The sequence below is a fragment of the Gobius niger genome (assembly GCF_951799975.1).
Source record: "Gobius niger genome assembly, chromosome: 17".
NCBI classification, from domain to species: domain Eukaryota; kingdom Metazoa; phylum Chordata; class Actinopteri; order Gobiiformes; family Gobiidae; genus Gobius; species Gobius niger.
In genome coordinates, this window is record NC_136868.1 from 19,356,466 (window position 1) to 19,379,976 (window position 23,511).

Below are 23,511 nucleotides of genomic sequence, written 5' to 3' on the forward strand. Positions count from 1 at the left end.
ATACAATAAAAACATGCCAGTGAACAGGTCTGTGATCATTTATTTCAAATCAATTCATTATCATAGTTTTAAAGTTGTGTCGACAATTTAACAGCAAAGACCAAATCAGACTTCAGTGCACAGATAGAAATAAATAAAAAGTACCACACAGTATTTCCTACATGTTTACAAAAACCTCTCACACATCTGAGGGAGTGGGAAAACAGACCATGCATGAAAAATATAGCACATTCAACAGCATTCAACACAGGCAAGATAAAGGTCAGGTCACCAAAGCACTATTACCTTTCAACATTAGCTTAGTTTCATTCTCACATCTGTTATTGGCCATTTTGCTTTTGATAAAATGCAAGGCTGACTTGACCAAAACCTAGCTATGGCATTTAAAAATGTATTTTAAAAAAGGTCTCAACTCTGTTTTCTTTCAGTCACAAAAAGTCATATTCAGCACAAATATTTGCTGACTGACAAGGAAGTAGTGACGGGAAACAATGGTGTCAAAGATATGCCTTGCAGTGACCTACAGTGAGAGGGGTTTGTTAAATGTCTGATTTTTATGTCCAAAAAGCAGCACAGATTTAAAGAAACTATTCCAGAAATGCAAAACGAATGAGGATATGAAACAGGGACAGAATTTGAAATGGACAATTTATGGTCATTAAAAATACAGTTATACACAGGGAAATGCTTTGATTAAGTTAGTGATTATTTGCTAATCTGTCACAAAGGCATTGGAAAGAGGTGTTCACATTTTATTACTTGTATAAAATCAACGGTGTAGCCACTTCTCTCACTCTAGCTGCCAACAAGATGAGATTCACAGATTACAGTACAGAGAGGCCAGTGGCATAAACAGGATGCTAATATTTATTGTCTATAGAATCTATGAAGTGATACTTAATCTTGTGGAAAAAGCATGCACTTGGAGAAAGATTGGGTCATTCCTGATAGTATGACTGTAGTTGGCAGCGAGACAAAATGTGACATCAACAATTGCGTATGAGACAGAACAGTCTCATCAACACCTTTACAGAGTCGCGACTCATCATTGGATGACGAGCTTCAGTGTGTTTTTGTTTTAGGCTGCGTAATCCTACGGACCACACTGTACAAAACTCCAAAGTTCTGCAAAGACAAAGCCAGCACAATGTGCTTTGATTAGCAGACAGTGGAAAAAATTACAGAACTAGTTGCTGCCAACTCACTCACTCACTCACTCACCTGAATTGCAAAATACATAACGCCCAAGTATGCTGCAATACAAACTGCAAGCAGAAGATCGAAAATGGCAGGCTTGACTCTGAGGGGAAAGAAGCAAAACAAGATTTGACTTAGAAATAATTGACCAAGAAAATACAGACACCTATATTGTTCACAAGCATGGAATCCCACTTGGAATTGTCAAACTAACTACATTTTGACACTACAAGTTTTCATAAAAAGTGGTCAAATAAAAACTTTACCTGTAAGCATTCATTGTCTGCTTCAGCTGGTCATAAAACACAAACTCGGGATCCCTAATGAGTAAAGGGAAATAGTTTGTGTAATTGATGGAATGTCTTAACATGAATTAATGGTTCCGTGGAGCTTGTTGATACCTCTTGTCTGCTTTCACATAATGTTTCTTCACATCCTTGAGGTAGCGTGTGAGATGATACTCCAGTGTGGATACAACACTGCTGTCTTTATCGACCAACTGAGCGGCTCGTGGCTGAGCTGTGAGCCAGTCCACCACTGCAGAAAGCTGCTCCTCCTGCACCTGCTGAGGTCATCCCACAAACAATGAGACTAGCCTGTATTCTACGAGCACATGTGTATCTTACCATTTGTTCGGTGAAAATCTGCAGGTCTCCTGGAGCGCTCTGTGCAACGAAGTAACAAACAGCATATTCATATTTGAGTAGAGCGTTCTATCACAAAAGGCCTTTTATATTTGGACACTTACCTTTTCTGTGAGGTTATAGATAACCCTGGCTAAAGCTTCTGCTACAATTTTACTGTTTCTAGAAAGCTTCTTCATGTCGACGGTAGGCCTGCATGACATAAACCATTGCAGAAAGTTAAATCTTGATGGAGTTAATGTGCAAAAATGAACACATGGTCATACAACTATGAAAAAACACACACAAATAATGGAATGTTAGTGATTGTTACAAGACTGTTTACAAGTGAAACTAGAGGTCACACAATGGGTAAGCTCAGAATCCCTGTAAAGATCCGGCATCTACAACCTACATTAAGACGGACATACAACAGTGGTAAAGTAAGTGGTTGGGTGAGATAAGAAACAAAAAACAACACACATGTAAAACATAAATATAATGGAGTTTAAAAAATAAGTATTGCTTGGAGATACATAGACTTGCAGTAATGAACCCACCCAGCAGGGGGCTCTCCCACTCCGTAATGAGAGGAGGGGGACACTGACCGCACGTCCATGATGCTGGAGCGCTGAGCCAGACGGTGAGAGGGCAGGTGGGACAGAGTGAAGGCCGGCAGACGGCGAATACCAAAGCGCTCATGCTCCCAGGCCAACATGTCGTCTGCAAGATTAATCTTCTTGTGGACCATGGAAAACTTGACCTCAGGATACTGATTGGAGACGACCTAAAAGGAGAAAACAAAAGATCTAAGAACACTAAATCGTGTCATATTATTTTGAACAAACTTTCTAACTTCTCTCACATGTAATTAAATTTGTTTAGTAGTTTGCATGTTGATGTGGCAGAAGAATTTTCAGTGTGATATTTCTTATGTATTAAATATTTGCACACCGTAAGCTGCCTTGTGTTTCTCTGATTGGTTAATCTGCAGGTCTATCACACCCTTCAGAATATCGAGTTACATTTGAGTTCATATTCTTATGGCTCTGCGGTTTATTTGCTTACCATTTCAAGCTCTTTCAACAGCTGGTACTGAGGAGTGCCCTCTTTGGGGGGCTTGGACACATGGAGATGGAGGGAGTCTCCATTGCCCAGAGTGTCCAGACACAACACAAAGGCAACATTGTCCTGCAGCAGACTGGAGTCTATTGAGTCACAAAACAGTAAAGAAAGCAAAGGACAATTGAACCACTGCCATAAAAAAAACAATACCGAGCAATACAATGGACATGGTAAAGCGTGAGACGTCAATCCTCTCCACACATTTTCAAAGGAGTGTCTTGATTTCTTTTATTAATTAATGGTGAAACATACCGGTGTGGTCCAGGTTTTCCTCCAGCCAGCGTTTGGTGCCCTGGTAGTTAAACTTTCCACCACCAGACAAGAAGAACAGCAAGTTATATCTATCAAAACAAGAGGAATGTGATGTTAATAAACCAAACTGTTGAAATATCGGTCCTGACAGTTAAAAGGTGCATTATGTGAAATGGTGGTTAGCATGGCGCCTTTAAAAACTGTATCCTGGAGCATCACAAAGGCCACTGTGATGGAAAATAAAGGCGCCATGCGAGCCACTCATTGGGTCACTAAAAGGACAGGTGAAGATAAAGCTTTTTTTTCCCCCCCACATAAAAAGTTCCATAATGCGCCTATACAAATGTTTCATGTTAGGTCAGAACCACACACTATTTTATGATTATAATGACATATCTCACCCAGCATGTGTCCTCTTGTATGTGTAGAGTTTAGAAAAGAGACGCGCCAACTCCAGTAACATGGACACCCCACTACCATTTGAATCTGCCCCGTATGAGAGCCACTGGACGGGACAAGAAGAAGGAAATACGTCACGGAGGAATTTACAATAAGACAAAATGAGAGAGTAGACATTTCATACATACAGGGGCAACACCAAATGAATCGTAATGAGCAACAACAACAATCGTAGGCAGATCTTCTCCGCCAACTCCGGCCAGACGACCCTGTAACACATGTTCAACGTCGCAATTATAGTCCTTTTCAACACATGTCAGAAATAATGCGCTGGACAAAAAAAAAACAGCATAATACATAATAGAGGATGTCCCACAATGTAGTGCTATCTGATCGTTTAAAAATATAATCAAGCTCAGATCCAAATTGAATTTCCCCATCATAAAGTGTACAGAGATGTTATTAATTTTATATTAATGTTAAATTAATACTAGGGCTGAAACAACTAATCGATTAATCGACAACTAATCGATTACTAAAATAGTTAACTAATCGTTTTCTAGTAAACACAGACTAAAATTGAGCAAAAAAGACATACAAATTATGTAATGTGGATGAAAACCTACTTTGTTTGTAAAGTTAGGGTCTGTAGTGTTTTATACATTGTAAATTTCATAAATATCTGTCTTTGTCTCGTCCAATCAGAAAGCCGAATTAGCACAAAGAGCCTCTTACAAACGTTTACTTTAAGTTTTCTCCATCAACATGTCCTCAAGTGCCGCCACTTTAGCTCTATGTGATAAAATTTAAAAAAAAAATACAATTTCCATGCACCTTTCACAGCCAAGCGATTAATCAATTAATCGTAAAAATGATCGGTAGATTAATCGATTACCGAAATTATCGTTAGTTGCAGCCCTAATTAATACAGTTTACCTCTAGGCTGGTGATGGCCCAGTCACTGACAGCTTTGCTCTGGGCTCCGCTCGTGACCATCTGGAAACCGTTGGCTGTGGCTGTATGAAGCAGCACTATGAAAAATAGCAAATGAAAATGCAACTTAGCGAGCAGTCTATTGAACGTCATTGGTATGATCAAACTCTGATTTGATCTGAAAGGCCCTCTACCTTCGGCAGCTGACAGAGACCCCTGAGATGTGGAGGAGGTCAGAGTCTGTGTGTAGATAGAGAGCAGTTCATCGTCCTCCATGGCAAAGTACACGGGGATGATGGTTTCTGTGGCCAGCATTTCTGGCTCAAGCTCCATAAATTGCTGCAATGCAAAAAACAAAACAACTATAATATGTCAAAAGGAAATGTAATGATAGTTTATTATGATATACACTCAGAGTAACACCGCACACATAACAAAGAGATTATTTAGGTACCTGCACAATGTCCTGGGGGAGAACAGACATGTTCTGGGGTAGAATGATGACCACTGCCCCTGCAGACTGCCGCAAAGCCTTCTGGTATTTCTCATAAGAGAAGTCTGCCAGTCTCATGATGACACAACGGCGACTTAGTACCTCGGCCTCGACAGTGCGAGCCTCAGTGTTCAGGATGGCATTTCTGGTACCTGGGGTGGTGATGTTGAAAAGCACATTGCACATTATTAGAAACAGGGAAGCAGCAGCAAACGTAAAACAGCCTTCACAAATCCGTGTCCGGTTCTGTCACAACCCTGCTGTCACATCAAATGCTATCCGGCTAACTCACGCTGTAGTCACCGTAAATGCATGGCTTTACGGGGTTTGTAGGGAGCACTGTGCGGTATAAGCATCAGGGCTGTCATTGAAAGGCAGTAGTCTATGAAGAATAACCTTAAATAGCCAATAAACCTCACCATAAGCTTGTCCTTGCAGGTCGTACTGCTGCATGCGGTAAACCGTGAACTCGTGTGCCGCCTCGGCTGGGAGCGGCGACACAAGGATCAGCACCGCCGGGATGAACACGATGAAGGTGAGGGGGAAAGAGGACTTGAACATGTTGTCAAACACTTCGCTGGCCTCCTCAAACATTTTGTCTATTAGATGTAGGACTGACCTAAAAGATAAAACAAGTGTTTTTGTCGCTCTCGGTTCACGAGAGCTCAGCCAACACCAGCTCAACGGACGACTGGTTTTAATCAGGCAAATGCTTGGACTACCTAATATAATAAACATCAATGATGTTTTAACGGTCTATTGGTGCAAATACAGATCCATTCACATGTTGAGGTTCATTTCTGGTATAGATTTTTCTTTTTTCTTTGCCAAATTCCATTGAATTTGATGGTTTAAAATTAAGAGGTCTTTTTGGCATCATTAGGGGCAACAAAATGTGTTTTTTGTAATTGTGGCCAATACCACTAGGGGGCGTCATACTCCATAGTATCACAATCATTCAATGTCAGCAACAATAATAATGCTGAAAATAAACTAACGTGATGAATAGAAGAATTGCCTACACAGCTAAAAGCACAAACATATAAAGAACTTCATAGAAATGTCCAAATAAGTTATTACCAAAACAGCGACGTAAATGAAAAGGTTATGGTTATGCAGTGTTGGGGAGAATACTTTGTAATTGTATTTAGTCACATAATACTGAATACTTGCCTTGAAGAGTATTTTGTAACGAGTATTTTGTATTAACGTAACGTAATCTGTTGTTTTTTCCAATCATAGTATCATATTCTGAATACTTTCCCGTTGATTTGCATTACAATCATGCATAAAAGTGGTGTATGATTAAAAACATGCAGCTAGACCTGCTACACTAACTGTTATGAACTTATTTGCTATTAACTAGGAATGTAAAAAAGCATTTTGCAAACGCCCCCACAGCCCAGAATGGAGTTACATTTTCCCCCGGCTGTTTTGATCTTCTCTTTCTTATTGTTTTGATTATGTAACGGAAATTTAATGATTGAGTACTGTGAGGTATTCCTTTGATATTAGGAAAGTAACTGTAAAGAGTAACTTTACCAGAATACAGTTACTCAAAATGAATATTCTAGATATGTATTCTGAATACAAGTATTCAGTTACTACCCAACACTGTGGTTATGGTATAAAAGTGCAAGGTTAGTGCAAATGCAATAAGGGAAGCAACAAAACAAACACAACACGAAGCCGATCACCAGCTCAGCTTCTCTGTCTGTGCCTGGCAGTGGCCCCCAGCATACCACACAGTGATGGGGGGCAAAGATAGGCCCAATGATGGCAGCTTGAGTTTCCTCTAGCATAGGAAGAACATCTTCAGCTAGTCCTGGGTGTTCTTGATGAAAGAGCTGATGGATGACTCTCATGAGGTCCTGGGAATGGTGGAGTCTAGGAAGTAGAAAGGAGTGCACGTGGCGATGGAGGAGTTCGTTTGCATTAGAGAGAATGGTGGAGCAGTGACTTTCCATCATCCAGGCGCTCGAGGCCACCAGCCGATCTTGTGCCTTGCATAGGTGTATTACTGAAGAGGCCATTTTGGCCTTCGCTTTAAGCTTTACTCATATGGTAAACTTACTCTTTAAGTTTATGTTTTTTGTGGTTTAAATTGGTGGAAAGTATTTTTTTTTAGATGTTATGGGTGCTCAGCCTCTTGAAACACATGTCAAGCTTTAGCTAAGGCGCAGGGAGTTAAAGTGGCAGGATATAACCCTCATTTTGCTTGTCTCTTTTTTGTGCATTATTCAAGCTCACCATATTTGGTGTTAAGCTACTATTGTAGCCACAGCTGCCCTGAGGTAGACTGCAGTTGCTGCAGGATGAACTAGAGGGCGAGGTTGACTGCAGTTGTCTGTAGACCCGTTGGCTTTATGGACAATCTGCTACTAAAAACAAAAACAAGAGAGAAAAAGTGCATTACAAATCACTAGGGCATCCATATGTGGCACCACACTCTTCCACATGTTGTTATGTTACAGCTTTATTCCAAAATGAAAAAAAATATATATATATATATATATAAAAAGTTCTACACACAATGGTGACAAAGTAAAACAAAAAATATATATATATATAGAAATTTAACAGTAAGGAATCACAGTCTTTGCTATGACACTCTATATGATAGAGATAGAGATAAAGATGAATGCAGCAATGTACAGAGACACCCTGGATGAAAACCTGCTCCAGAGCACTCAGGACATCAGACTGCGGCGAAGGTTCATCTTCCAACAGGACAACGACACCAAGCCAAGATAAGAAAGAAGGGCTTCAGGACAGGTTTGTGAATGTTCTTGAGTGGCCCAGACAGAGCCCAGACTTGAACATCTCTGACAAAGACCTGAAAGTGGCTGTGCAGTGGCACTCCCCATCTAACCTGACAGAGCATGAGCGGATCTGCAGTGGACAATGAGAAGAATATCCCAAATGCATGTGTGCCAAGCTCATCATACCCAAGAAAACTTGAGTAATCACTGCCAAAGGCGCCTCAGCAAAGCACCGAGGAAAGAGAATACTTTAGTACATACGATATTTCAGTTTTTTATGTTTAATACATTTGCAAAAATGTCTTGAATGTTTTTTTTTTTCACTTTGTCATCATGGGGTATTGTGTGTGGATTGATGAGGGGAAAACAATATTTTATTCATTTGGGAATAAGGTTGTAACAAAATGTGGAGAAAGTTAAGGAGTGTGAATTCTTTCTGGATCCACTTTGGGCATCTATTACTGAGTTATAATGTGCATCAGGGTTCCTAGGAAAGGTGTCCCCATGATGTGCCAATGTGTTCAGATTTTTACGTCCGCTTAAACATATTTAGAATAACTGGCTGAAATTACCTGTGTTTTTAGATGTAAATTGGCCTATGTATTTTTCTTCTTATTTGGTTAGGAATTAGTGCTAATTTCTTCAAGTAGAACATAAATTAAAAGCTTGGTGCATCTCAGGAGAGGAGAATATTCTCTTTTTCTTCTGCCCCTCCACACACCTCCTGTCTCTCTTCAGGGGCTGCTCTGTTAAGTGGAAGATTAAGGCTGATATGATGTCCTGCCATCCACTTAATGGACCTTGGAGTCATTATTTCCTGCTCTATGAGTGTATGCCCTGGAAAGCAAGAGGGTAAGTGGCAAACAGAAGAAACAAAATCAAATGTTTTTCCAGTGGTTATAAGCAAGTTCTTGTACAAGATTTTTTCCATAAGGAGACAATAAATAAATAAATATTATATTCTAATCCAAGTATATGCATAACCCTACCTAGCACAGAAGTAAAGCCCAAATATACTTTCATTGACACACTGTTACACATCCAGTGCTCCTGGGAATGTCCTGAATCAGAGAAGCCTTTGGTCTGGCCCTCCGACCACAGCAAAAACACTTTCTCTGTGTGACCACACAAAGAGAGCACTCAGTGTGTGAGTAAGTATGGTGGATTAGGAAGAGATTAGCCACCTAACGGTAAGAAAGCAATTTCTTTTAAACATGCTGCTGTAAGTTGCCCCCTCCTGTTCGTAGCCCATTCTCAGAAGATGCTGTCATGTTCTCAGCACACTGGCCCCACAGAGAGCTTAGACTCCAGAGCAGAGCTGCTGGACAGGCCTTGGAGCTGGCTAAGGGCATATGTGTGAAACACTGGGACCTAGAACCAGTAGCTTGAGAGCTACCGGTGTAAACAGGTTGAATACAATCTGCAAACATTTAGGTAAATATAATATAACAAGGAAACTCAAGACATTTTCATTGTGTTCATCTTGGCTACACACTCTAAAGTAAAGTCTTCTAGTTACACAAGTGTCTTCAAAGCATAAGTGGCTCTCTGCCGTTTTTGTTACACGAACGCAGTTTACAGGGTAAAATAAGTTGGACACTTCTGGTCTAACAGAATGCTACATTGTAGAGCCCTATGAAAAGCAAACCTACACTGCATTGCAACAGATCATTTTTATTATGCTCAACCATCCACACAGAGTGTACATCATTTTCTTTCAACACTGAACCCTCAACATTTTGGACTCAGGGTCAAAACAAATAACAGCAAATTTTATAACTCAACATTGATTATTTGGCTTCTGTTGCCATGCTGTGACATCACCTGCATACCTTCTGCACTTCCACTCACTCTTGTATAGCTTCATGCACATCATTTGAAATAGTGAACATTGATTTTTGCCCTTTAACTAAGCTTTTGACTTGAGAAAATATTTCTGGTCGACCTCGTTAACTTATAACTTTTCTATAAGGACGTCTTAAATGAGACATTTTTAATTTTACTTTAGAGCATGAACATGTTTCATCTTCTGTCTTTCTATCTACTTGACTTGTCTTTGTGGTCACAGGCCCAGAGGGGGCAATATTGCCCAGGCTTATTAACGTACCTTGCAATTGATTTACCAGTGTTTTTGATTAAGGCCATTGGAAATAAGACAATGAAAAAGGGAGAACATAGTGTCTGACAGCTGAGCTGCAGTGACCGAGGCTGTGAGCCTATTTGGTTGCACTGTGCAACAGTCAGATAATGGATGACAAGGCCTGTTGGAGCCAGCCGTTCCATTAGGTTTTGTTAATGCGGTCATCCGCCTTCATATCCACTTTCAGAGCCACTCACTCATGCCCACTGAATATGGCTTATCTCCTATGGCTCCTGTGCTCAGTGTCTTACTCTCTGCCTTTACTCCTCTTTTTTTGATGCCGTCTTCACAATCTTGTATCATTGTTTTCATATTTTGGAAGGATTTTGGAGGGAGCAGTTTTATTTCAGCATGTATTTTCTAAAAACAACATACATTTTGCAAGTTGTCTGAGAGGATTTGTGATGTACTTGTTTCGTCGTACATTATGTTAACATTTTGTCATGTCTTTGTAACACGTGTAGTAAGTGGGAACTCCTGGGTTGTGAAAGCAGCACGCTTGGTGAGCTGAGCTATGGGTCTTTCTATGTGAACTGTATGCTTAATGGGTGGGACTTTCAGAAATTCATGAATGAAGACAAAGGGCGTGTGTGTGTGTTTGTATGAAGCAATGTATTCTCACATTCTGGGAATCCAACTATTCAGAGGATCTTGTTAAATGCTTCCTTCCTGTTTGGATTGCACACTGTGTAAAAAGTAAATGACCCCCCAAAAAACCTGATCAACTTTACCTTTTAGCATTAACGAATACATTATATATATGAGCATTTTGGAAATGCATCCCAGATTACACACACACACATATGAAGGTTGACCTTCCTCTCGTCTTGCCTGTATCGTTTGTCTCTATCTCCATAGGAACGACCCTGGTTTCTCCCTGTGTGTCTCGCCCTCTCGCTGATCTGCCATACGTTCCTGACATTTTTTTCTTCCGTTTGCATAACAATGTTGGCCTGTGCCTGCTGAGCAGCCACTGACCTTCTCGCTTCCTCCAACCGCCCTGCCTCTCTCTCAAACAGCCTCATAAATACAACAACAAATTGCAGCAGGTCCAAAGTATGCTGCGTGGGCCTAATGAACTTGGTTTCATGGAAATACAAGGCAATTAAAACTCCCACAGTGCCACCCCCTGGACCAGACTGACTGACTGGGATGGGGGCGGTGGTGATAGTTTGTGGGGTGGCTGGAAGAGAGGGAAAATGAGGAGTTAAGAGGCAGGGCTTGATGTGGTGAAAGCAGCCCTTTAGGCAGCCCAGAGGAGAAGTAAGTGTGCTTGCTGTGATCAAGCTTAAACACCAATTAGTCAAGAGGCTGCCCCGACTTGAGGTCACTGTCCCGACATCACTCACACCCTGCATGTTTGTTTTGCTTGTTTGCCTGAATGATTAGACTGATTTTGTCTGATTGCCCAAGGGATTTACACTCCTCACATGGGGAAAGTAAAATTAAGAAGAAGTGAGATTCTTTAACATTTGTCTAGAGTCTGTAGAAATAATTATAAATGACAGCGGCGTGAAATGCATTGAAAAGCGAGAAGAACAGTCAGGATTCTGACACTCAGGCCAGAAGAGTACAGCATGTGTAGCAACTTTATACCAACTACAGCTATCGGGTGCAAAATATGTTATTTGTTGTTTTGTTGAAGAGCCAGTAAAAGCCGCATTACTTTTTCATCTCGCTTTGTCTACTATAAGACTCATTAAACAGTGAGTTAGAATAATGTGTATAGTCTGTAATTATGAAACCCACAAATTCCTTGATAATTTTATCCATTTAAGTGAACTCTCTTCTTCAAAGCTTAGACCCACTCAGCAAACCAAAATTAGGACCAAAGACTGAACATGATCTGTGGGACGATCCAATCAAAGGAAGCTGAGGCCAGAGCTTTGGCCACATCTGGTTTGCAATTGTCCGTATCTGTGCAGATGATGCACATGGTGTCTTTATATGATGGGGCTATGTTGTTTGTTGTCAGCAGACACTATTTTCCAGATTCATGTGGAGAAAAGTTAAAGCCATCTTGATTGAAATTATGTTGGAAATAATCTCCCCAAAGTTGAAGACAAGAAATGGTTTCATTCTGCTTCTGTTTGTGTTCACAGGGGGAAAACGAGAGTTGTTGCACGTGCTGGTTACCACATCTCTCCAGCCAAACCCACAGCTTATTGATCCAGCTATTTTATTGGCATCAGCAGCACATGTTTACTTGATTGAAATAAGAAAACGTGTGTGTTCCTGTGCTCCGTAAAGCTAGGCTGATCACCTTGCTTGCTGTGATAGGCAGAGCCGAGAGCCCCAGTGCTTTTGAAGGCTCAAACTAGATGCCTTTGAAGCTCTCACAAGGCTTTTTGGTCATTTTGCACAGATAACACAGGGCCCCACTGCCAACCCCATCCATTGAAAACAGGAAATGAAGAAACTGTGACGAAACAAATGTAGAATGTGTTGTGAATGTGAACTTCAGCGATCAGATGAGCTTTTATTTGACAATATCGTTTAATATTGCGAATGTTGAAAAAATACTTAAGATTTATATCCACAGTTTAATTCCTCGTTGCACATTGGTGGTGACATCGTGGCCACACTGTGGGGACTGGCCTCTGACCACCACCAGACACACACACTTCTATAGAGCTGACTGTGACTGCATCCGTCTATCAGGCCTGGTTCACTGTAAAAGTTTATCTGATAATGTAGCAGTTGATTACTGTGTTACTGTACTGTCAACTAACTGTGGCATGTGGAAGACGTTCAGGTTTGTTTTTGTCAACAAACTTGAAGATTTAGTGATGAAACTAAAAGATATGGCAGTGAATGGTGACGTAAAGCTGTTAGGTTTGCTCCCACTCTGTAAAATTGTGCTTTTTGAGATGGTATTAAAATACACTGTTGCGCATGTGGTCCCAGATGTGGAGAGGCCCTGACAGCAGTCGATTTATCACCCCTCACCAACCATCCATCATCATCATCAGCTGAGGGACCAGGCCGGGTCGTCTGGACTTTTGGGCGACCACTTGGTGCTAACAGCCTCAAAGAGCTCTTCCTCCCTGAGAGCAGAGCTGTGATTACTTCAGCCTGGACTATCCATGTGCTAGAATGATAGATGGAGAGAAAAGGAAAAACAGGCAGGGTTTGCCACTGGACTCTAACCCACTGAAGTCACTCTGGAGGGTGAAAACCCTGGTCCAATCTGGCTGTGTTTTCATTATGTCACCCAATGAAAAACTGAAGGCCCAAACTCAGGTGGCAGTGGTGCCTGCTTATACAAGGCCTTCACAAAGTCCTCAGCACAGATCTGTCGCGAAGGTCTCCGGTTAAAGAGAAGGACCTTTTGTGACTGCATCTTCCAGGATCCACTTTAGCCAAGACAAACTGCTGCAGTCATGGAGTTAGTTAGTATGTTTATTGTATGACATATTTAAGTTAGAAAGCACAGGGAGGACCAAGACAAACCTGCTCCAGCAATGGCAGACGCCCAGGAAAAAAAAACTAACAGATATAAAATGGCAAAATATGCATATGATTTTAAAAAAAAGTTAAAAAAAATGCTCAGTGTTATAGACACAACTGTGTGAATATAAATATGCATCCATAGGGCTGTCACGATAAGTACTATATTGACTTATCGTACAATAAATAACAGTTAAACGATATATTTTGGGCTCGATATTTATCCTCTTTACATTCATTAGCATTTATTTTATCGCGATACTTTCCTGCCTCAACATATCGAACTTAAAATTTGTTATCGTGACAGGCCTATGCATCCATCTGCTTAAACTGTGCCCAAATGTTGCTTTGTCGCTGCACATCACAGCATCCTCACTTCAATGCAGCTCTAGGTTTGAGATCATATTCTTCCTGCATTCACTTAATCCTTTTCGTCCTCTGTGTATCTCACTTAACCAAACTCTAAAGACCTCAACTCACCTCTTCCATTCACTCAAACTGGACTAAAAGAGTTTACTGTGAACAAAACTTGACATTTTTAATATGTTTGTGCTTTGTTACATCGATAATCATTTTTGCTAACTATAGTTACTGTACTTGTACTGACTACCAGAACATGTTTAATTTCAAATGAATTTAATTCAAATGCAGATCAGGTCATTTAAATGAACATTTGCCATTGTAGGATAGGTTCATTATAGTTTTCTAAATTCTATTCTAGAGAATAAAACCAATTCATCTAAACTCAAAACAGGTGTCTTGTGTTTGGAGATGCGCGATGACGCAGAGTGAGTAAAAAAAAACAAAAAACCTGCAGACAATATGAATTAGAGAAAATCCCCTTTTCAACAGCTCACTGCCATAAGTTCCTCAGCTTTGGGAACATGTGTGTCTACTTAAACTTAATATACTATTCCTGTGGGGATGAATGCCTGTGTGGCTCCTGTACATCTTACTGCACTGCACACTGCTCTTTTATAATGAAAGAAAACAATATAATGCAACTGTATCAGCCAGCAACAAAACAAAGCACAATGACAAATAACCTGTGTAGCACTAACGTTTTAGTGACTCTAAAAGGTGCTAAAGTTATACAAGAACACAACGCCGCCTGACCAACAGGAGTAGTGGGCAGAAAAATCTGGATGAGATAATTAAATAATACCTGATAATACACAAGTTATAAATATAGTCAATAGGTCAGTAATTGACTTGTGTTCAGCCCTAGTTTGCAATACATTGAGAACCATATAAACACACTTCATAAAAAGACACATTTGCATTTTTTTCTTACTGTCTGACATGAAACCAGATTTTTTACTTTGTAACAAAGTCAGTACATACACTAAGATTACTAAACCTTTAAACAATTTGGGAAAGCCCAGATTATGATGTCATGACCTTGAAGGTATCAGGTTCATTGGTTAAAACAATGATGGAAATGGCCAGTCATCATACAGATCAGAAAGAAGGCGTTTCTGTGTCCCAGAGATAAACGTGCTGTGTCTGAAATTTGAATATCAACCCAAGAACAGATGCAAAAGATCTGGTGAAGATGCTGAACCTGGTAAGAGTTTGTCAACCAGGAAGAAGCTCTTACTGCAAAAGAAACACAAAAAAGACAGTTGGGATTTGCAAATAAAACATTTTTTGGAGACACATCCTGTGGTCTGACAGAAAACAACATTATTTTTTGCCCATAATGACCATTGTCACATTTGGAGGGGAAAAGGGAAAAGGGAATCATGGGAAAAGGGAATCTTGCAAACCTGAGAACATCATCCCAACTTTGAAAGACGGGGGTGGCAGCATCATGCTGTGGGGCTGTTTGCTGCGGGAGGGACTGGTGCACTTCACAAAATAGACGACATCATGAAGAAAGAACACATGTGGAAATATTGGAGCAACATCTCAAGACATCAGCCAGGAAGTTAAAGCGTGGGCGCAGATCGGTCTTTCCAATGGACAATTCCCAAAGCATATGGCCAATACTGGTTACAAAGGATTAAGGAAAGTCAATGTTTTGACAAAGTCAGTGTTTTTAAGTGACCGTCACAAAGTTCTGATCTCAATCCAGTTGAAAATGTATGGGCAGAGCTGAAAAGGCATGTGCACCAAGGTGGCCTAGAAATGTGTCTCAGTCACACCAGTTCTGTTTGGAGGAACGGACCAAAACTCCTGCCAACTATTGTGAGAAGCTTGTGGTAGGATATCCAAAACGTTTGACCCAAGTTTTACAGTTTAAAGGCAATGCTACCAAAAATGAATGAAAAGAATGTAAACTTTTGGTTTTGTAAAAAGTAATACAAAAAAATGTGTAGAAAATTCTATCTCTCATTCTTCTGGAATTTGACAAATGGAAATATTTTTAAAAATTCTAATAGACCTAAAAAAAATAAAGAAATCTGGTTTCATGTCAGACACTGAGAAAAAAAATGCAAATGTGTCTTTTTGTGAAGTGTATGTAAACATATGGTTCTCACTGTACGTAGATCTACAGGATGGCAGTTATAATTCTTTACTGTAAACCTCCTGCCTTATTGAAGAACTTTGAAGAAATAAGCTTGTTATCTCAAATGCATTAGTTCTCACAGATGCAATGACGTTGCGAGTTAGAAACAGCAAACATTTCATGGGGATAATTTCTCCTGCACTATGAAGAGGCGAGATTCTGGTTTGGGCTGGAAACAGGATGTGGGCTGGAGCACTCGGCACCGGGACATGCCATGAAGGCTCATTTGCCTATGGTCTTTTTGGTTTGTGCGTGAGTCACAACCCAAACAGACCTTGTGCTGTCTGATGTCTCACACCACTCGGGCATGTCATCAACGGCTAATGTTGACTTCATGCTCCTCTATTAGCTTTACAGACGCGTTCAGATGTGTGTGCGGCCCTTCTGCTGTGTAGCCTATTGTGTGGAGGGATCTCATTCTTTGCACAAGCACGGTGTCCCCCTGGCACTGTTGCGGGCCCAGCCTGGTTAAGACAGACTACCTTCATAAGTCTGTCATCAACCTCGCATCTGTTGCTGGCAAAGTGAATGTAAAATAAACTAATTTCCATTCGTTTACCATACCCGTTATGAATTAGCCATTTAAACAAGCTCAAATTCCCAGTTGTTGCAAGAGAGAGGCAGGCACCTAATTTAAAAGTTTGATTATTAATAATAATAATAATAATAATAATAATAATAATAATAATAATAATAATAATAATAATAATAATAATAATAATAATAATAATGATAATAATAATAATAATAATAATAATAATAATAATAAAGTAAAAGCAAAAACCTGAATATGGATTAATTCAATGATAACTGACTGTAAATTAAAGATTCACAAAACAACATCCGCTAACGTTTTATTTATTTATGACTGTCAATACACTATTATAAATCGTGCCAAGTAGAGCGCTGTTTTTCCCCCTGGAAATAAACTAAATATCTTGACACTGGTGTATCCTTGTGCATGGAAATTTTCCACTTATGTCCAAAACAACTCCGTTTCCATGCATCTTAGCTTTAACTTGGCTTGTGTTGGAGGAAAGCTTGAATAAAGACCAGTTCAAACAAACAAATAAGCCCAGAGGGAAAATATCTGGTACATACGCAAAGGTGTAAGAACCATATTTGAGTAATAAAACCCTATCGTGTAAAATAAGAGTAATACTGCTTTCATTCATTCATTGTATTCATTTTACAGTACCTAGAAATGGGCGGGCTTTTATCCTTTGTATCTATTACACAACAAAAGACAAAACTAAGCTCTTAGGCATAGTGCCAATTTAGATGAACAAATAGTATTTATAGGAGATTTTAGTTAGAATAATTGTATACTGTCATGGCCCTACAATCAGAAAACTAGACATTAAAGTGCGTTGTCTGACACTAGTTTCACAGAACAACAGTGAGGTTTGCTCCTGTGCAGCCAAATGATAAATGGCACTGATATAATAACTGTGAGTTATGAGACGGACAAACGGCTCAGAGAACATTGCACGGGCTGCAATTCTCATCCTCCAACAACACCACAGTGTAATTAATAAGTGTTACGTCTTGACATGTAATACTTTGAAAAAATATTGCCCAATCTTTACAGCAGCCTATAATCATTTTAAATTTTCACCTGGGGACAGTCGTGCCTTCTTGGTCCAGTGTTTCTGCAAAAGGGTTTGTTCTTTCACCCTTTATAGCCCTGCAGTAACCACATCAGGCCAGTGTGGTTTTAATTCTCCTTATTTAGCAAAGAGACGTAGCCCTGTCCACACTGACCTTTAGTGTGATGATTGCAGGACGGTTTTGCAGAAGACAAAAAAAGCTTCTTTGAGGACAGAGTTACTCTCCTCTGGGTCTCCTGTCACTCTGTGTCAGACTGAAAGGCCAAGTCCAAAATCGCTGCATTGTGCCGACGAGAGCGGACCAGCGCTGGAGACATAAAAAAGATCATAACCTTAACCAGTATTTTATGCATTAGGTACAGTGTTACACTAATGCAAACTGGAATGTGTGTGGTATACTTTAATTTGTCAAACAGCAGCAATTTGGTCCTTTAAAACATGTTAAGGGGCACAATGGCCGTTTTAGTGATCTAATCCCAGGTGCACATTGTAGCTACACAGAAATGTCACCCAAATGTCACACCTTTTCTGTAATGCTGGCTCACCTTTTAGCTCCTGCTCAAGCGCTTCACTTTCAGGGTTTTTGAGACACAAAACGAGAGGTGAATGCACATGCTGTTGGTAACAAGCTAATGTGATGAACACTCCATATACAAGCTACTTGTTATTGACCTAAAGAGGCTAAATGCTTTCAGCCCATTGTTATGGCATTGATTTCATATACTGCATATTCTGCAGAGGCAGAGTAGAGCATTAGTTCAGTAAAAGGCATGTAAACATTTTAGACAATCAGAAGGCAAACACAAGAGAAACACAATCGATGGCTCTTAGCTTGAAACCTGATCCTGGACTCAGACCTGGACTCCTTGAGAATGGCCAACAGCTCCACAAAGAGCTGAAGGAGACAGTGCCCCTTTAAGGAATAACTGAGCAGAAAGAAACGCTGTAGAGAAGACTGGACGAAGGGCTGTATGTGCCCATGTCAAAGTGACAGACACTGGGGAGACGCAGACAGCAGGGGAAAGATAAGAGAGAGAGCCAAAGACAGAGAGACACAGCACTGCATTAGGCTCTAAGAGCTATTCCGCGGCTGGCTAAAGGCTAATGCAATTGCCACAATAAGAGTGTCTCAGCGGAGGCTGTAAAAGTCGGGAGGGAATGAAAGAGGAGAGGGAGAGGCAGAGAGAGGGAGGGAGGGGTAGACCTGCCTCCAGACTTTCATATGGACAGTGGATCTCATGGGACAACTGTTCAAAGTCTCTGTGTCTCTGCTGTTACTCCAGCTCAGAGTGCAGAGTGTGCGGCTGTGTTTATCAGGCTTAAGGAGAGACAGGGAGAGAGCGTTTCGGAGCAGGCAGTAGTGAACAGGCAGCTGCTGGGTGTGTTAACACATCTGACCTCTGTGTGCTCTCCTCCAGAGGACTGTGGGACCTTCCCTGGATGGGACATGGGGACTGGACACAGCAAGAGCCGGGCTCAGGGGGCTGCTCTGTCTACACAGGGTCTGGATGTGTTCTTCTGTTGGGTCAACTGTATTCTCAGCTTAACTCAATCTCAAACCTAGCCAGGAGACTGACCACTGCATGGTGAGTGATTTTCACTTATTTATTCACTTTTAACGCTATTTTATTTCATTTTAGTAACAGAGTTTTTACATGGTTGGCATTTGTTGACTTGTATTTCTAGTTCAAGAAAAAGTTAGTTTTGTACTCGGGGATACTTTAGAGCACATTGTATTGTATAATAATAACTATCAACACAATCTTCAAAAGTTCAAGAGTTGAAAAAGTCATATTTGTTTCAGCATAGTGATTCAGCTGCAGTTTCTCACACACCTGCGTGGCTTGTGGTTGCTGGATTAGCACTTTTACTCACAAACTCATGACTGTGGGGCTTTTGCAGAGACATAATCTCACCACTGTTTGGAAACACATTTGATAACCCCAAAGTCAAGTGCACACCACATTTTTGGCCAAATAGTTGAAATATTTCAGCTTTTTTCCAAGGCTTTATCTGGGTCTGCTCAGTCAGTGAGTTGTTCCCATGTGCTAGAGGAAAGTTAACACCAAAGCATGGCCAGTGTTTCGACACGTTTTATAGAGAATCTGCAGGCAACATCAAAAACAGCCAAAAGGTCATTAAAAAAAAAAAATCTCACAGCCTTTCTATACCCAGTTCAACTCTAACAAAACAAATACACCTGATTGATTGATAAATGAAGTATATATTACACCAAAAGTAATACATTGTGGGACAAAGCTTTTTGTCAACGTCCTGCTGAAATAAAACTGACATCCTGTCAAAACTAAAAGTGTATGATATGTCAAACTTGTTACATTCTGAAGCTAAAAAACATGATGTGTTCTGAAGGGCCACGCGGCTAAGTTGCAGATGCTGACAAGGGCGTTGTCCGTGAAACAATGCACAGATGTTTGTTATTTGGGTTCGGCTGCTGTGTGCTCTGTCACTGATAGACTGTCTGGATGAGTGCATGCTTGTGCGCTGACGGTGCTGCCATTGTCAGAGCTGCACCTGTACTTGACTGCACACGGCTGTCTACTCAGCGCCACTACATTCACCAATCTGCCTCAGATCAACTCCAGAGGGCCTAGTGTAAGGGACAGTACGGCTTCCCTGCATTTGCCACAGAGAATTTCTGTCTGAGTGGGTCCAAGCCGTGGTAGCCTTGAAGCAAATGAAGGAGTCTTTGATAGGCTGCCACTGATGCATATTTACTTTTTACGACTAACCAAGTAGTAAACAGCCCGGCTCGTTGGCGCGGCTGTAAGCCCTCTAAATGCAGGGTTGTTTGCACATAATATGACACACACCAGGGCTGCATGGTATTAGAAAAACAAGCCGCATGCAATGTTGAATGTTGATATATGGCACTGGTAATATATGAGGGAAACAGTAAAGATTGTAGAGATACAAAGTCCTTATGTGGTTGTTTTCAAACATGTAAAAGGAAAAAAAATCTCAAAACTAAGCCATAATCACACATAAAAGCATTTGTTTTCCCATCTTCCTTCCACTGGCACATTTTTTGTTGTCTTATCACTCTAACACAAATGCACTGAAAGCTCTGATTTGACAAAGATGAGTATCTGCGTCAAGGTATTCCAATATATTTACTTTTTCATTATAAATAGCTACTGCATTATATGCTGTGTGTGATAATTATTTTTTCCCATGAAAATATTATAAGAAATGTCACAACTCTGTGAAAATGCAGCCTTTCCCAGTCCCTCATTAGAATCAGGTTTGTTGAGCTCTGCCTGCTACCATGAGTTTTTTCATCCAATGCTTCTTGAAGCTGCAGACACAGCAGCAGCAGTAGACTCCAATTGGATCCATGTGTGGTGGAAAAACAGGCCCGGGTTTGTGGGGAGAGCGCATGCTTACTGTGGGAGGGAGCCTGTCGTTGAGCAGAGGTCACGATCCGAACAACCAACTCCTCCCGCCCAGCACACATGCCACACTCCCCTCTGTCCCTCCTTAACCTCCAGAAAACGCTCTTTGCTATTTTTAAACTGCTTTTTGAGGCACTTTTTTATTGCAGATTATGAAAACAAATTAACTTCACAAATCTACAAATTTACTTCGATTGTGGCACTTTTTCAAATAAAGCAGGTAAACTGGTATACAGCGGGACGAGAGCGCTTCACTGGGTCAGAGGGGTCTAATAGGAACTGTGTAGACTTCGAGCTTTTTGCCCAGTTTGGTATGGTTCTGGTTCTGGTATGTTTAATAAAAATGTCTATTCAGTATTCAATGCCATTGTTTTTTCATTCAGACGACACTTGCACTTTTTTCACACTTCACTCACTGATATATAAACTTGTGAAACACATGAAATGAAAAACACATGATTTTGGTGTAGGATTCCAGTGTTTATAATCTCAAAATGAAAACATGGAGTCCTTATGTGAACCCATCTGGCCCACACTATTCCCACATAAATATCCTTGATCTTATCTTGCCTCTATTTTTATCCCGTTTATATGGCTCGGCTTAAACCTGCCTTTGTTTCCCTCCGAGCCATTCCCTTGGAGTATGGAAGTTATCAGTCTGACCATGGCTATTAGCTCTTATAGCTGAGATAGCGACTACTATCAGATTCCAAGTGCCATGGCTTTAATGCAGCTGTACCATTTCCTCACATGCATTATAATCCATCATGTCAGAGCAGCCGAGTGATCGTTTACATCCATTTCTGGGGTTGTTTCTATGCCGTGAGGGAGTCTTGAAGCGGTGTTCAATGAAAAAAATATATAAATACATATAAATCACAGCAAATCTGGTTCATATATTTGTTTTAAAAGGCTGTATACTAATAGACTTCCTTGTGAGCTTTAACGTCTCACAATCTCATAAGGTGGGCCTCCTCTCTCTCCCAGACAGCCCAGACAGCTACTCTGGATTCAGATCAGTTCTACACTCAAATTGCCTCCGCTACCACTGAATCATTTCTAGCAGCAGTCAAGTCCAGGTGATGCTTTACAGAACAAGAAGAAGGCAGTGGTCTTCAAATGTACCATAAGAACAGTCAGTTTCAATTCAGTATTTCCTCATGAGTAATTCCGTGAGTTCAAGCATTTATCTTAAGGCTGACTACTAAAATCTATGAAAACGTTTTATCAACATTTTTGGTAAAAGTCCATCATCCACTTTTGGGTCAATACAGCGCCACTGTGTTAAAGTTCATATTACAATATACTGAATTAAACAGAGTAATGAATAATCCTTAATACAATGTCTAAGGGTGTCGGGGTCAGTGGTTGGCATAATGCTACTGATCTCAAATTATATGGGTTTGGAAGTTTCAGGTCAAACTTCATGCAAAAAAGAACGCTTTTATTGGATTTGGGACTGTCACCACATTAAACTAAACATGTGGTCATCCTTTAATATTTAAAAAGGACAATTGTTGTGTCATGTCGTGTCTTCCTAAATCAGCGTACCGTTTTTTTCCGGACAATAAGTCATACTTTTTTTTTTCATAGTTTGGCTGTGGATGCGACTTATATATCAAAATTTATAGTATCACATCTTTGTTATTTTCACACTGACAGCCGATAGAGGGCGCTCTAGGCTTCTGCACCAGTATCTGCTACTCCTGAACCACTGAAGATAAAAAAAGAAAAAAACGGCAATCGAGCAGGAAAAAGGACATTTGGAGTGACCAAGAAACTTGTGAGGGACTGGCGAAAAGCGGAGGTTACTCTTACTGCAATGAAGAAAACAAAAAAAGCTAATTGTGGGCTTTAAGCTCGATGGCCACAGTTAGAGGAACGAGTTTGCAAATATGGGAGCTTGAACAACGCGATGCCGGGAGAGGCTTGTCAACGGTGACGTTACGCCAAGGCTGGTGCGACTTATACTCCGGAGCGACTAATAGTCCGGAAAATACGGTAGATACATACAGTACATACACATCACAACACAACAGGTGCTAAGCCACTACAGTGAACACGAAAAGTGAAAAGAGCTCAGTAAGTACCACCACATCATAGTCCTTTTCTTCCATACATTGAAAGAAAGTTGTCTAGGATTGATTTTGGCTTGAAATTACAGCCGTGTAAATGAATGGATGCAAAGTGGATTACCGTTAATGGGAGAAAAGCTCTTCGTTAGCCCTCAGTGTCTTCCTCCCATCCGTCACATGTGAGGGGCTGGTTTATCGGGACAGGGATCTAACAAGCCTAATAATGGAAGCAAGACTCAACAAGCAGTGCTAATGACTTTATAATGCTCTCGGCTCCGTGTTACCTACTGCAGTGTCATTGGCGGAGACAAGAGGCTCATGTTTTATGCTTAACTCAATCAGGACAGGCAATGTAATAAAACACAGGATCTGGCCAGTGTCGAGGAGCGTTATATTAGACTTAGCAGCAATCTTCATTTGTAGTGACTGACTGGGGTCTGAATGGGGCAAAGGGTTTAGCGAATGGGAGTAGCGGTAAATGTCACTGTTTAAAATCACGCTCTTTCAACATGGAGAGATTGTTCTAT

At 40.6% G+C, this 23,511-nt stretch overlaps 1 protein-coding gene across 4 annotated transcripts; it reads right to left on the reverse strand.

Annotated features, from left to right (window-relative positions):
* Nucleotides 1–394: 394 nt before the first annotated feature.
* ncln (nicalin) lies at nucleotides 395–5,713 on the reverse strand. 4 transcript variants are annotated; one of them, XM_079575412.1, is made up of 15 exons: nucleotides 5,442–5,713; nucleotides 4,984–5,174; nucleotides 4,724–4,868; nucleotides 4,533–4,627; nucleotides 3,785–3,865; nucleotides 3,599–3,702; nucleotides 3,198–3,286; nucleotides 2,889–3,028; nucleotides 2,429–2,607; nucleotides 1,946–2,033; nucleotides 1,824–1,862; nucleotides 1,599–1,759; nucleotides 1,464–1,517; nucleotides 1,222–1,300; nucleotides 395–1,125 (listed from the first exon to the last, which is right to left on the reverse strand). In XM_079575412.1, exons 1-15 carry the CDS (start codon nucleotides 5,614–5,616, stop codon nucleotides 1,063–1,065), a joined length of 1,683 nt encoding a protein of 560 aa, XP_079431538.1. In that variant the 5' UTR covers nucleotides 5,617–5,713; the 3' UTR covers nucleotides 395–1,062. The 4 variants fall into 4 exon arrangements, with proteins under 4 accessions (XP_079431538.1, XP_079431537.1, XP_079431536.1 ...); XM_079575411.1 differs by having other exon boundaries at nucleotides 1,599–1,762; XM_079575410.1 differs by having other exon boundaries at nucleotides 2,381–2,607.
* Nucleotides 5,714–23,511: the final 17,798 nt, after the last annotated feature.